Consider the following 15040-nt stretch of genomic DNA (forward strand, 5'->3'; position numbering starts at 1 on the left):
TAGTGCTTTACCTGGCTCTGTATCAGGGCCTGTCTACAGTATCTGTCGTGTCACGGCAACGGCACAGCAGTTGCGCTGTTGTAGTGTAGACGCTGCCTATGCTGAGGGAAAAGACATCCAGTGAAAATGAGCAGTAACCTATTGGGCACTGTACGTACACAACGTGTAATTCAACTGTGGAACTCACTGCCACAGTAGCTCATTGGGTCCATTATGTTTTGCTGAATTTAAAAAGGATTTGACATTTCTATGGCTAACGAGAACCTCTACAGTTACATTAAAAAGCATAAAAAATATACAAGAGCTACACAATCTCAGGTTTCAGGACACAGAAACTTCCTCTATGGGGAGATTTTTGCATCTTAGAATCATAGAATCATAGAATATCAGGGTTGGAAGGGACCCCTGAAGGTCATCTAGTCCAACCCCCTGCTCGAAGCAGGGTCATCTAGTCCAACCCCCTGCTCGAAGCAGGGTCATCTAGTCCAACCCCCTGCTCTTCCTCTGTAGCATCCGATATTGGCCTGTCAGAGACAGGATAATGAGCTTGAGGGGCTTGGTTTGATTCTTCTGTTAGTGTATACGCAAATTCAATGGAATGGATCACTCAGGATGAGTAAAAAGCTGTAGATTGAATTATTGAGGTCCCTTCCAACCCTGATATTCTATGATTCTATGATTTATGCAATAGTTCTTGATTACAAGTAATAAAGCGAAAACTATGCTAGGACTTGGCTCGTCCGTGGCTAAATTCTGCTATTGTTCCTAATGCAAGTGGTGCCAGGGAAGTGAACAGGACTTCTTGTCTGGTCAAGGTGGGCCCCATTTGCAGATATGTGCGTCCCGAGATACCCTGCATCTTTCTTTTAGTCAAAAGAATTGAGTTCGGGTAGAGGGGGCTGATTTCTCATTGATTCCATCTCAATGCTAATGTTATAAAAATCAAGAAAACGTTTAATCTGAGGTTTCACAGAACCTTTTTTCCTTTTACAAAAGTTAAATATGTCCCTGAAAAGTGTCCCCTTCCCAGGTTTCTTTTGAACCATGAACAACCTCCCATTGCTCAGGAGTGGACATGAATGGCCCATAATGAACAGGCTGTGTGTTCCACAAAACCCAGCATTGTCCCCACTAAAATCCTAGCAGGACCAGCTATTATGCATGACAATATGTGTCTGGGTGAAACATCCAATCGGACACCTTGGGGTAGTCTCCATTAAGGCTACTTCTCAGCTGTTATCAAGTCCTTAGCTATTCTAATGGCTGGGCTGCATGATCATCTTACACCTATAATTTGGTGCCGAGATTGCTGCTCTCATGCTGTGCTCCTAACTCTTAGATTGTTGCATTGTGACTATTAGCATCTTCCATTCTGTGGAGCAGGGGGGAAGCCACAAGCTTAGTTAATTGAGTTCAGATAAACTTTTTCCTTCTGCTGCCATCCGGTCAGTTGCTTGGGTTACTTCCTAGTTCAGTGCACTAATGTATCTGGCAACTTTCGGATCTCTGCCTGGGGTGCAGAGAATCTCCTCTGGGATTCACCCATGTAGGTCCCCCCATCTTTGCGATATCCCAGAACACTCTTTGATGCGATGTACTCAGGAACTAACAGACACAGGTAACAACATTGTTAAAGGTTTCAGAGGGGTAGCCCTGTTAGTCTGTATCAGCAAAAAGAATGAGGAGGACTTGTGGCACCTAGAGACTAAGAAATTTATTTGGGCATAAGCTTTTGTGGGCTGGAAACAGCAGCCAAAGTCTCCTCTTAAAGAGCAGGGATGGCAAGTCATTCGGGAAGCCAACAGAGCAGCACCTTACAGAGGGGAACTTTGGGACCAACATGGGCCACAGGAATTCAAACCACTCTGCTCAGCTTTCCGCAGCTGCACCTGGGGTGTAGAGGAGCTGGTTAAGGCAGTTTCTATCTATTTTACAGTCTGGTTTTGATCACAACAGTGATACTAGAATATCACTCCCCCCCAGCTTTGCTCCCTGGGCATTTATGAATCATATTGGATCCACATTCTTGACACTAATGAAAAATTTAGCTTCACAACCTGCCTCTGAATTAGGGAAATATCATTGCCTGCAATTTGCAGAGAGGGAAACAGAAGGCCAGAGAGCTAACGTGGATTAGAACGCAGGAGTCTTGAATTTTAGTCCCTGTTTCTAATCACCGGGTTGCGTTCCCCTCCCAGAGCTGCAAACAGAAGCCCGGAGTCCAGACTCCCCATTCCTTTGCTCTAACCACATTCCACCGGGGCCGTTACTCAGCACCACATGCTCTGCGGTGGAATGTACCTATCATGCCGGTGCGGAGAAACTGAGAGAGGAAAATCCTCAACCAGTAACCTTGACTGCTCCTCGCACCCTGTCAGGCAGGACTGGACACTAAAGCCCAGAGCCTGAAAGCTATTTGGCACCCATTAAAATCAGCGATGTCTAAACCCCTAACTCCTTTGGCCTTGTCTGACTTTTTGTTCCAGCTTCCATGATCCACTGGACTCGCCAGATCAAGGAGGTGCTGAGAGCGCAGGAGGCGGTGGAGAGCAGGGAGAGCACGGGGCCACTGGAGGAGATTGAGTTCTGGAGGAACCGCTGCACTGACCTGTCCGAGATCAGCAAACAGCTCTGCAGGCAGGGAGTGACGCACATCGAGTCCATCCTGGTGCTCTCCAAGTCCTCCTATGTGGCACCCTTCCAAAGGCTTGCCAGACAGATACAGGTAGGGGTGGAGACAGGGCAAGGCTGAGCAGGGAGCCCTGGGAGAAGTGGGTCCCCCTTTGGCCACCCTGTTGTAAAAACTTGTGCCGAATGTTGGCTTGCAGGGCTCATGAAAGGGAGGGGATCCCTACAGTAACCCCAATCTGTACATGCAGTGCTACTGTTCCAGTCCGGGGCTCTGCCGATGCCCCTCGAGCATTCCCGGTAAGGGAATGCAGTTTTACTTTGGTGCAGGAACCGAAAAGGCCTTGAGAGTCTAACCTGGGCCTTGGAGCCCTGCAGGCCGAGCGTCCTGCTTTCAGAGGGAGCCTAATAGACTCTGAGTCACCTTGTTCCTCAGGATTAGACTGCCTGCTAGAAACCCGGATGAGATGAGCCCTTGGATTTTCACTTTGGGGTCTGAGTTTCTTCTCTCCCCCTGGTGATTGCTTTGCAGGATGGGTCTGAGCAAGCGCAATCGAACCTCCGATTCCTTTCCATCCTGAAAGAGCCGTTCCAGGAGCTGTCCACACTGCAGCCCAAAGACATCCCTGACAAGCTTCCCCACCTCATCAGCCTGGTCCGCATCATATGGGTCAACTCCCCATACTACAATACCAGAGAGAGAATCACAGCCCTCTTCCGAAAGGTGGGGGGCTAGTGGGTTAGAGCAAGGGGGGCCTTAAGCCAGGACTCCTGGGTTCTCTCCCCGGCTCTGGGAGGGGAGTTGGGTTTAGTGGTTAGATCAGTGGACTGGGAGTCAGGACTCCTGGGTTCTATTTCCAGCTCTGGGAGGAGAGTGGGGTCTACTTGGTTAGAGCTGGGATGCGATAAAGCCCACTGAGGGACTATTCTGGCCTTGAACTTTACCAAGCTCTCTGCCTCAGTTATGTCTGGTGGCGGCAAGTTCCTCAGGTTAATTATCCTCTGCCCAAAATAATTTCTTCCTATCACTCTGATGTGTGTTGCCATTGAACTTCATGGAGAGCTAGACTCTATTGCTAAGAATTGTTGCCCAGGAACAGTCTTTGTTTACTTTAAGAGGCCAAGGCAGAGCTGTGCTGACCCTTGAGTCTTTTCTCCTTAGATGAGCAGTAAAATTATCCAAATGTGTTGCCAAGACATTTCCCTGGACCGGATTTTTGAGGGTTACGTGGTATCCAGCAGACAGGCTCTCCACGACTGTATCTCGTGTATGAACGCATGGAAGGATTGTTACCTGTACGCAGCTCAGATGCACAACAGGTGGGCAGTGGGGCAGCTCAGCGTCCGTGCCCTGCAGAACCAGCGGGAGCATGTAAAGGGAATGCAGCAGCTGGTGAAAGAGCCCAGATTAGCCACTCCTCTGTATAGCCCCAAAATGGGGACGACCTGGCTATTGGCAGGATGGTCTTCCCCCTCCCTGCTTCAGCCCTGCTGTCAGACCTCTCTGGGGAGGAGGAAGGAGTTCGGTCTGTGTGCCCTGTTCAGTTCTTGGTACCTTTGCCCAGACTGCCAAACGGTGGGCCAGAGACATCCAGCCCACTAGGGACAAACTGGAACATGCTCGGTGGCTGGGAGATGGGAATGAGTGGAACCAGTGAGCCGAATGGGAAAGGCCCTGTGTCCCAGTCCCCTAAACCAGCCAGTCCCTTCTGCCTGGCTCCAGCCTGATTCCCTTCCCTGATTCTCCTGAGCTGTAAAAACCATAATCTATCATTATGATTAGGGATGTCAGGTTTAAGTGGGTGCCTGGTCCTTGACAATTAAGTCTAAGTGTTACTTGTCTGCTTCAGATTCAGATTTGTAGAGCTGGATCAATATTTTATAAGACAAAGACATTAATGGGCTAGCCAGGCAAATACAGCTGAGTGGGGATTATGTACTTGAGCTTTGCTCTCAGGGTCTGTGATCTCCCCAGAGCTCCTGGATAGGATAATCCCCCCCCCCCCCCCGCCCCGTGTCTTCCTACAGCCCTGTCTCCCTGTCAGTGGGAAGAGATTCTGGGGCATCTCAAAGGCTGTGAGCTCTTCCAGCCTTTCCTGGGGCTCTCTTGGGAGAGGGAGCAGAGAGAGGGTCTGCAGGCTTGATGTGCCCTTTGGGGGCTGATCCTCAATTCAAATAACGTGCATTTGTGAAATCCTGTCCTGGGATTCATGTCCGAGACCCCAGAACCTGAGGTCTGTGAGCAAGGAATCTCTGGGTGACGTTCCTATCCCTTGTGCCAGCAGGGCACTCCCTTCTGTCCCCAGAGCGGTGCTCTACCTTTTCTGCAAGGCCTGGACGATAAACATGCGGCTGACTCTGCGAAGCAACGGAGCTAACATGCCCACCTAGGAGAGTCTACTCGCCCTCTCAGTGCCTGCCTCTGAGGCGGCCGTTGGGCACGACAAACATTTTCTCCTTCCGCACTTCTAACAGGCTCTCCGGGAAAGGCTGGGTCCTGGACCAGACTAGCATCTTTGCCCAAGTGGATGCCTTTGTTCAGCGCTGCAAAGACCTCCTGGAGGTACGTGGAAGTGGCACGTGATTCCCCCTTCGCAGTGACAGGACTAGGACATGGCCTGGCATTGCCCTGCGGGATGATACTCTCACTGCAGCATTGGCACCCTGGCATCGTTGTGAGAGGAGGCTGCATCTCAGCCTCACAATTATTGGTGTTCATTTACTTCGAGCCAACGGCTGCTCTCAGGTGCACCAGGACAAATCCATCTGTTTCCACGACAGAGCAGTTTGGTGCTCAGCGTTTTGTACCGTGCCTGAGACAAGTAGCAGGTGCTGTGTAGTGATCGTTAACAGCTCAGTGCCTGGCATCAGACACTCCCCACACCGAAAGCACAGTAGCGTTCAGCCCAGTGTGCTGTGGGGAGCTGCGCGGGCGGTACATAGCCCTATGTGACAGTGGGGAGCCCCACCAAGGAGGTAGACAGCCCTGGGTGGAGGTGGGAACGCAGCCTTCTTCATCAGCTGGAGTTTTCAGAGTGTCTGATCGTCCCTGCCGCTCCAGGTAGATTTCGTTACAGTGCCCCATTCTGGCGGCGATGTGTGGAGAACTGGCAGATGCTCCTTCCCCGCAATGCGTGCAACGTTGTCACATCATGCCATGCTGCCCTGTGTGCAGTCAGGGCTCCGGCACTGTTCTGCAGACCCAGGCTGCTGGGGTGCAGGCAGCCCCAGGTCAGCTGTGCGCTTGTCTACACGTCAAACTCAGCAGGTGTGCTACCTACGCTGATGGGAGGGCTTCTCCAGTGGGTGCAGGCACGCCCCCTCACGGAGAGCTGGTAGCTAGGTGGAAGGGAGAATTCTGTCTACACTGGGCTCAGGTCGGTTTAATTCTGGTGCTCAGAGGTGTGGTTTTTCACACCTCTGAGTGACCTATTCACCTAATTTCCTAGTGAAGACCAGGCCTGTGACTCTCCACTGTAAGATCTTTGGGACAGGGACTGTCTTTTTTTTGTTCTGTGGCTGCACAGCACCTAAGCACAATGGGGTCCTAGGACGTGCCCGGGGCTCCTAGGTGCTAGGGCAGGACCAGTAAATGAGTAGCTAAAAGCCCGTGCTGTCACCTGGGTGTGGCAGTTGGGCCAAGTAATCCACCATGTGTCTCAATACAGCCAATTAAATTGTTGCATGCAAATCAGCTGTAAAGTAAGGATGGTGGTTGAATCGTAGAATTGTAGGACTGGAAGGGACTTGGAGAGGTCCTCTAGGCCGGTCCCCTGCACTCAAGGCGGGAGTATGTAATAACTAGACCTTCCCTGACAGATGTTTGGTTGAGTTACCTCTGATACCATGGACTCTTGGCATGGCGTAGATACATGCCTTGCTTTGTGTGGGTGTAATTCGTAAAGTCAGAATAGCTGGGACCTTAAAAATTGGGCGGTAACAGATGGCAAAACCCAGTGATGACTGAACCTGGTGATATTCTGACCAGAAAGAGCCCCCAAGCATGCTTGTAGGTGTTTGCATCCCTCCTCACTGACTCAACACACAGACGGGTGACAGCCCTGGGGTCTTATTATACAGATAACAATAACAACCTCAGGGTGGGTGGCTGCCCTGCCAAGATGGGGCGGGGTTGAACTACATCTCCCAGCGGCCACTAAGTGCTCCCACAGCCTAGAAATGTGTCCGCTGAGGCAGCCAGTCAATGGGGTTGAGGGTGGAATTCACGCAGAGCAATGGGAAGACAAACCCAATAACGTTGCGGTGCACCGGCCAATAGGTTTGCGACTGCCAGCAGCACTTTGCCCGTTGGGAGGATGGGAAGCAGACCCCACTGCCCTGTTTCTTTGGGCACCGGGGTCCCCAGATGACCCGGAACCTGCTGGAGATAGAGGAGACCTTTCAGAAGCACCTGCACACCCTGCGGAACATGAAGGGTGGGATCCTGGACGTGAAGAACACATTCTGGCATGAGGATTTTAACCGGTGAGAAGGGCCCTCTGCTTGCAGGGCCTGGTGGCAGAGTCTTCCCCCGCTGACAGCTGGGCATAGGTGTCAGCCCAGTGTGCTCCCTTCCTCTGCTGAGACTGCTAAGGATGGTGCCAGCTGCATGGGTCAGGCCTGGACTATGAGCATTGGCAGGGACCTGAGCTGGCAGTGATGGATTGGCCCCCATTTCCTACCCCCGGTGCCAGCAGTGGAAGAAAGGGGCTGTGCAATCAGCTCTGTGTCACAGAGGTACTCCCTCCGTATTGTCACGTAGAGAGGGCAGGAGGTTACAGATGGATCTGCTGTCACAGAGCAAGGGATGGTGAATGAGAGTGGAGAGAGTCAACTCCTGGGTGGGGGTGGTATGTTGCAGGGGGTGACTGTCCCTCTTGTTCCCTGCTGTCAGCTTCCAGGAAGAGGGGAGACTGTGTGAGTGGTAGGCATGGTTGGAAACGTGGAGACGTGGCCTGTTGAGGGGTGTGTGGGGGGGATACAAGAGCTGTCACTAAGTCCTGGCCAATTGGGGCTCCCTGCTCCTAGCCAGTAGTGTTGTCCCAGCAAGGTGGTGGCGAGTTTGTGCCTCTGTTTGCTGTCCCACAACACCTCTTCCCTTCTCGCTGCAAACCCCCACCACCCTGTGACACAGTTTCCGCTCTGGTGTCAAAGACCTGGAGGTGATGACCCAAAACCTGATCACCTCAGCCTTCGAGACTGTAAGGGATGTGGAGCGTGGCGTGGAGATCCAGGACATCTTCCATCACCTGTCCACACGAGAGGTACGGGGCTGGTGCCAGGGCAGCGGGGCAGGACCCTGTCAGAGCAGCGTGTCCCGAAGACCATTAACCTTTCCAGACATAGATGCCAAACTCCTAGCCAGCTATTGTCTGGATAGCTGGGAAATTTGGAAGCTCCTGGAATGGGGGAGCAAGGGGCAGCTCCAAGATTGGGGTGTCAGCGGGGAACAGCCTCTGGACCAGGTGGTTCTGAGTGGGGGCAGTTCTCAGACATGGCAGTCAGGGGGTACACGCTCCTAGACTGGCTTGTTGTGAGCTGTGGGAGGGCTGCTCCCAGACTGGTTAGCTGGGCAGTACGGGGGTGTTGACAGCCCCCAGGTTATGCCAACGAGTGCATCCCCCAGATGAAGTGGGGAGACCAGCCCCTGGATGGGCAGTGGGTTGCTGGTGCAGCTGCCGCATTGCATGGGCTCAGCTGGCCTCTTTCCTCCCCTAGGCCATCAAGCGCACCTTTGACAAGAAAGCCGTGGATGTCTACATGCTGTTCAACAGAGAGCTCGCCCTGGTCAACAAAGAGCTGAGCAAGAAGCTGCCATTCCTGCCGGCACACATGTGCCATTATGCGGGCCTGGCGCACTGGCTGCGGGCTCTGCACCGGCGCATCGACAGACCCCTAAAGGTGAGTATCCCACATCCATGGCAAGACACTGTTCCAGCACCCATCTCTCCCTGTCTCATGCCGCCATGTCAGGGGCCCTTTCTATCTCTGTCGAATGGGACAGAGCTCTCCTTGGGGGCCTGTTAGCACTGCCCCACAGTCAGCTGCAGAGTGGCTCTTGGAGAGACATAAGAAAGCTCCTTCACCCCAAAGTCTGCCTGTCAGAGAGAGAGGGCAGGACTGACAACCCAGCCGACTCCTGGGCACTAGTTAGACCAATGTACCCATCTCGCCCAGTAGCCCTGCCTTCCTGATGCATCGGGTCAGATCACTGGTCCGTGTAGTGTGCTATCCCTGCCTTCACACAGCACCGACCCAGACAAATGGTTCATCTCGTCGGATATCCCTGCCTCCGACAGGGGCCAACACCTACTGCTTCCAGGAGTAACATGCCACCCTGTTTCAGGCCAGCACTATCCTGTGTTGCTTGGGGGAGTGCGTGCGTGGGCGCGGACACATGTATGTTTGAAGCCATCCTGACGCTCCGCCGGGGACCCCCTTCCTCCCGGTATCTTGAAGACTTGGAACTTCTGCCCAAGCAATTGTCGTGGCAGATGTTGTTTTTATTCATCTAACTACCTCATCTGTTTTTGACTCTTTGCCTCAATAACATTCTCTGTCAGTGAGTTCCTTTGACAGGTTTAATTCTACGTTGTGTAACAACAAAACAGCATTTCCAGCATCAATCACAAAACTTCCAGTATGTGCAGGCTTGCAACTGCCAAATCTAGGTCTGAAAATCACCTTTGCCTTTCCTACCTGCCCAGCCCAGGGCTCGGCATTCTGGGGCTCACCTCTCTTCTGTCTGGCAAACACCTCATGGCTCATGTCTCTCTGCCCTGCATTAGGGGTTAGTCATACAATCACGGGCTGCACCAGCCCCAGCACGTCGCTCTGGTGGGTACACAGGAACTGATTGTAGAAATACCTCCTGTTCCTATTTCTCATTTTGAAGGATCTCAAAGCACTTTACAAGCTATAGACTTGCAATGATCGCTTAACACACCATGGAAAGGCAGTTTCCCTTGGGGTGGAGCATTGCAGGAGTTTGCCAGCCACACACCAGTGTTGCACAGGGGTAGCTAACCCAGCACTGACATGCAGCTGCCCCTGGCGTGGGACACAACCGCTGTTCAACAGTATTGCTGCTCAGCAGTTTAAAACAGGACGCAAAGGAGAGAAGCCCTGATGTGACGCAGCAGGGAGGGGGGAGTGTTGACCTGGGAATGTGCCCTGGGGATGGGAGACCTGAGAGCCTGTAACCTGAGCCAGGAGGGGGAGGAGGAGGTAACACCTCTGCCCAGGAATGTGAAGACAGGCTGCAGGTGAGAGCCTGCTTGAGGTGCGGGGGGGGGGTTAGTTTCAGTTTGGGGCTGGGTGGAGGAACACAGGGAACCCCAGGGCTGGGGTCTAAGCTCCCTGCTCCCCCAGAAGGACTTGACTGAGGGGTCCTGGGTGTACCCACAAGCTCTGTTTTGGACTGTGTTCCTGTTGTCCAATAAACCTTCTGTTTTACTGGCTGGCTGAGAGTCTCAGTGAATCACTGGAAGAGGGGTGCAGGGCCTGGACTCCCCCACACTCCGTGACACCTTGGCCGGCTGAAATTACAGTAGGAGTCACCGAGGATGGCATTTGGCCAGGACATCACTTTTCTACCCAGTGCCCTCTACATATTCCCGCTTCTGTGCTGGGCTCTGCACAGCGTTGGAACTCCCTAGCGAGTAGAGACGGCTAGGGCCTCAAGAACACTTCCTTGGGGCATCCCAATTGGGGCTGTAGTTATATAGAGGTCATGCAGCCTCCACCTTCCTCAGTTTCTTCTGTTACCCCTTGAGAGTCCAGTGAGGAAGAGGGGAACAAGCAGGGCGAGACGGGGTGGGCGGGGAGCTTGAGTAGGGAGATCTCCAGGGTCACAACTCTCATTTTGCATCTCCTCTGAAAGAGGGCACCTCCAAGCACAGCTCTGACTCAGCCCTGCCGCTCACTCGTCAATTGCTTTTGGTTGCCCTAACGCTGTTTGTTTTATTGGATGAATGAACGGCTCCATGTGTGCGTGCGTTGGTTTCTTTATCGTGCTGGTCTGAAAGAGCTGAATGTCCAGTGAGAATTTTATCTTCGGATTTCACTTGTTCACCAAGCAGTCAGCTAATGACCTAGCCGTGTTTGGGGAGTGCAGGGCTGGGACAGCAAGGGGCTGTGAGTGGGGACTGAGGGGCATCAGCAGAGGTAGGTGTTTGTGTCTGTGTGTGTTGTCCAGAGTTGCAGTAGCAGGGGGGTGGGGGCAGTGAGTGTCAGGAATGAGGGACATCAGCGGAGCTGAGTGGATTTCAGGACTGGAATAGCAGTGGGAAGGAGTAAGGCTGCTAGTCAGGATTGCGGTGCAGTATCTGCCCCCATTAACCCTCTTCCTAGCTAATGTCCTCTGTCCCTCCTATGCAAAATGTGCTCCCCCCAGTTCCTCCCCAGTGCAAGTAAAAACACTGGCTGGAGTTCTCCGTCTGCCTTGCAGTGTCTTTCCAATGCCCACTTCATGCCCCACATTGGGACCGGGGAAGAGAGCTTTCAGGCCTATCAGCTGCTTGTCCAGGCCATGGACGAGATTGAGAGGAAGACCTTCCAGGAGTGGACGCAAACCCTGGACAAAGACAGCCTGAAACGCCTGGACACCCCCCTCCTGATTCTCAGCACTGAGAAGAGTGGCATGCTGGACATTAATTTTGACAAGTAAGCGGGACTGGCCTGCCACTCTCTTCTGCGCAGGGCAGCCTCCGCGGCTGCTGCAGGCTGGTGCTGGGTGAGACAGACCTTTCACAACAGCTGGCTTTCCTGTGCTTCCTTTTGCAGGGACTTGCTGAAATTATTTGTGGAAATCCATTACTGGGAGAGGCTGCTCTTTGAGATACCCCACTACGTCGTGGAAGTTTATGACAGGAAGGAGGATCTGCGAAACCTCCGTGAGAATCTGCTCCTGGTTGCCCGGGACTATAACAGGTTTGCCATCCCTGCCCCTCCATTGCTGGTTCTCAGCAGGCTCCAGGTCAGATCCTTCTCAGCTTTCCTAGACAGGGCCTAAGCTCTGTATGGCATCATGTATGTATCCGCAGACGATTGGGAGTGGGACACAGAGCCTGTCACCTACCTGTTGTTCTAGGCATCGGTGAGCAGGACCCCATTGATTTGGGGGAAAATCAGATTTCACTCAAATCCCCATTTCGTTACTCAGGATACAAGGGTGAGGCAGTGACCTCACAGAGGCCTGGGGAGGGGAGCAGAGTCATTCTGGAAACAGGAATGAGGCAGGGACCTCAGGGTGAGGGTTAGTGGGCTGTTCACCCCACTCCGGCTAGCCCTTCCTCAGCCGGGCCCCTCGCCCCTCCGTGCTGGCCAGCCTTCTCATCCCCACAGCTCCAGCCAGGCCCCAACTCTGTTCAGAATTTCGCTGGTTTTGGTGAGAATTGGAAAACCAGAGAAGCCTGATTTCCTCTAATATCTGTTCAAAGGGCCCAGCCACAGTGGGGACCAGGGCCCAGCTAGGTGGGTAGCTCGGCCCACTTAAGCAGTCAAGTGTATAACCCTTTCAGTCACTGCTGAAATATAGAGACTAAAGTCATTTCCATGTGTGGCCCATTTGGGGCTTCCCGTGTAAATGAATTGAAGGGGGATGGGATCTGAATCCAGTTCTTAGCAGAACAGATGTCCCCATCACAAAACCCACTCGGATAATTGACGCTGATTGGCCCCCGTGTTGGCAGCCGGAACTCCCTCTCCCTGCGAGAGCAGGTCCCTCCAGAGAAGAGCCGAGGCCCATCGGTTGGGGGAGTGTGTGTGTTTTGGGGGGAGGTTGCGTGGGGGACGCACAGTGAGTCAGTCTTCACTACTACCGGTCTGGTACCACCATCAGTTGAAGAAATGCTAGGGAACGAGTGAGCTGTCTCATGACTAAACTGGTGGGGGTGGGGGAGGGTTTCTCTTTGCTTTGCTCCGGTATTTTTAAAAGTGTGACGTGGGGGTGTTTTTCTGCAGAGAAAGTGTTGCTTGAAACAGGGGTTCGTTTTGGCAAGTGTATTTTTAACATGACCGAAGAGGGAGAGTGTTTGTGTCATGCTGGCTTGTGGCACTCAGGACTCAGCTGGGTTGGAACAGATGTAACTGGGTGATCCGCATCTTCCCGGGCTGGGACAGGGGCAGAATTCCACCCCCGCAAAACCGTCCTGGTCCGACTGGGGTCTGGTCTCAGCCTGGCCCAGTCTGTCTTTCCAAGCACTTCCCAGACCGTGCCAGCTGCATCTTTGAGCTTGTAACTTCTTGGCCTGTCCCTAGTGACTGAGGAGAGTGGCGGCCTCCTTTGGAACATCCTTTCAGCTGATCTGTAATAATATTAATCCCTAGCTCTTTTCATCAGTACCTCTCAAAGTGCTTTACAAAGGAGGTCAGTCCCATTTTACAGATGGGAAAATAGAGGCCCGGGGAGGGGAAGTGACTTGCTCAAGGTCACCCAGCAGTAGAGCTGGAAATAAAACCCAGGTCTCCTGAATCCAAGTCCAGTGGTCGGTCCCTGAGGATGCACTGCTGCACGTACCTATCAAGGGCCCGATCTATGGAGCCAGACTGATCGCACCAGCATGTGCCACAGCCATCCCTTTTACAGACCGAGCATGGCCACGCCTCTGCGCTTGCTTTGTCGACCTGTTTTCCCAGCCTTGTATCCTTTTTGGGTACTCACCGTTGACCTGTCTGGAGACAGGCCCATTCTGTGGGTTGGTGGGAGGAATGCACTGCATAGATCTGAATTGCTGACGAGGCTGGAAGCCTTACTCGTCTCGCCCTCCGTGCCCCCTTAGGATCATTTCTATGCTGTCGCCAGAGGAGAGGGCCTTGTTCAAGGAGCGGATCCGATACCTGGACAGGAAGATCCAGCCCGGCTTGAAGAAGCTGCACTGGTCTCTGAAAGGGGCCAGTGCTGCCTTCATCAGTGAGTGCCGACTGCACGCGAGCAAGGTGAGCTTTCCTCTGACCTCCGTGGCCCCCACGCCCGACTAGCCGGCCCCAAGGCTCCATCCTTCCTCCACAGAGATCTCAATTAGCAGATGGTTAAGGGGTCTCCAGCTGCCGGCATCCCATTGATCTGTACTCTGCTCAGTCTGCTTAGGCTTAGGTGTAGTGGGAGAAAGTCCGAACATGGGTGTTCTCTGCTTAATACGCATCTCTGGAGGTAGGGAGCAGAGAATCCAGCCTGGCAGACAACACCCCCCGGTTAGGGAGTGAGGAAGAGATATAGACAGGGAACCCTCTCTGCCCCCAGGATCCAGGTGGGGAGCAAAGGGAGAGCCTCCCACCCCTCAGCCTCATGCCTGCCTCGCCCAGGTGGAGCCGTAGCTGGTCAGTTTCATCTCGGTCAAACCCTGGGGCCCTAAGGTGCCTGATCAGAGTGCTCCCTGCCCTGAGCCTGCCTTGCGGCCACTGGCCCTCAGGTGCAGACCATTGTGAACGAATACAAGGCAGCCACCCTGGCCATCGCTCGCAGTGCCCAGCAGATCAGCGAGGCACTGCTGGTGCGGATCACCGGCAAGCGGGTCTACAACGACTTGGAGTTTGAGGAGGACCAGAAGGAGCACCGTGCCTGGGTGCAGCAGAAGCTGATGGATATCCACGAGGAGGTCACCAGCATCATGCGGCAAACCCATGAAGTCTTCAAACACGATAGCGCCGAGGTAAGGCCAGGGCCGGGCCAGGCAGCTCCCAGCAGGCCGTGCTCTGTCCGCCTCCTGGAGCAGGTCCCAGCATGCAGTGCTTGGTTTTGATTCTGTCAGGAGACCTGTGTGTAAGGACCTGTGTTCTCAGAGACCTTCTTCTGCCACCTGCAACTTCTCCTTCTTCTCCAACAGCTGACCCTGCCCACCCACCTATCTACCTGACTCCATTCACTTGCCTCCCTCCCTCACCACCGCCTCCCCAGCAGCACTGAAGGGTCAGGGCCCAGGTCATAGAGGTATTCTGGGTTCTTTTTCTGCCTTTGAAGCGTCAGAGCTCGGCCACAGCCAGAGATGGGACACAGGGCCGGTGCTCTCTGGTGGTCCAGAGAATCCTCTCTCTAGCTGCCTGGCCAGTGGGTCTAACTCACCTGCTCAGTGCCCCACCAATCACCAGATTTGGGGTCAGGAAGGAATTCCCCCCCCCCACGTCAGATTGGCAAGGACCTTGGCGTTTTTAGCATCCTCTGTAGGTTGGGGCATGGATTGCCTGCTGAGATCATCTGGACATGCCTCACCTAGTCAGTTCCTAGTCGTCGCAGGGGCTTTGGACATGGCTGGCTCGTCGGTCTTGCCCGTTTTCTCCCTGTAAGGCCCAACAATTTAGTCTTACGAAGACCGAGGTACTTTAGTCTAACTCGGTATAAGGGCACTGGGTGAAATGTAGTGATCTGTGATATACAGCAGGCCCTTAGGGCTTAAGTTCTGTGGCCCTCAGTTTC

At 53.5% G+C, this 15040-nt stretch overlaps 1 protein-coding gene across 1 annotated transcript in view; it reads left to right on the top strand.

Annotated features, from left to right (window-relative positions):
- Positions 1-15040, top strand: part of DNAH2 (dynein axonemal heavy chain 2) — a 106501-nt gene that overhangs the window by 14016 nt on the left and 77445 nt on the right. The window contains 11 exon segments of the mRNA XM_077806634.1: positions 2487-2725; positions 3161-3352; positions 3791-3948; positions 5104-5191; positions 6908-7113; positions 7763-7892; positions 8347-8529; positions 11078-11292; positions 11413-11559; positions 13410-13566; positions 14040-14279. Of these exon segments, the coding sequence (XP_077662760.1) occupies positions 2487-2725; positions 3161-3352; positions 3791-3948; positions 5104-5191; positions 6908-7113; positions 7763-7892; positions 8347-8529; positions 11078-11292; positions 11413-11559; positions 13410-13566; positions 14040-14279 (1955 nt within the window).

The sequence above is a fragment of the Eretmochelys imbricata genome, chromosome 28, assembly GCF_965152235.1.
Source record: "Eretmochelys imbricata isolate rEreImb1 chromosome 28, rEreImb1.hap1, whole genome shotgun sequence".
Lineage (NCBI taxonomy): Eukaryota > Metazoa > Chordata > Testudines > Cheloniidae > Eretmochelys > Eretmochelys imbricata.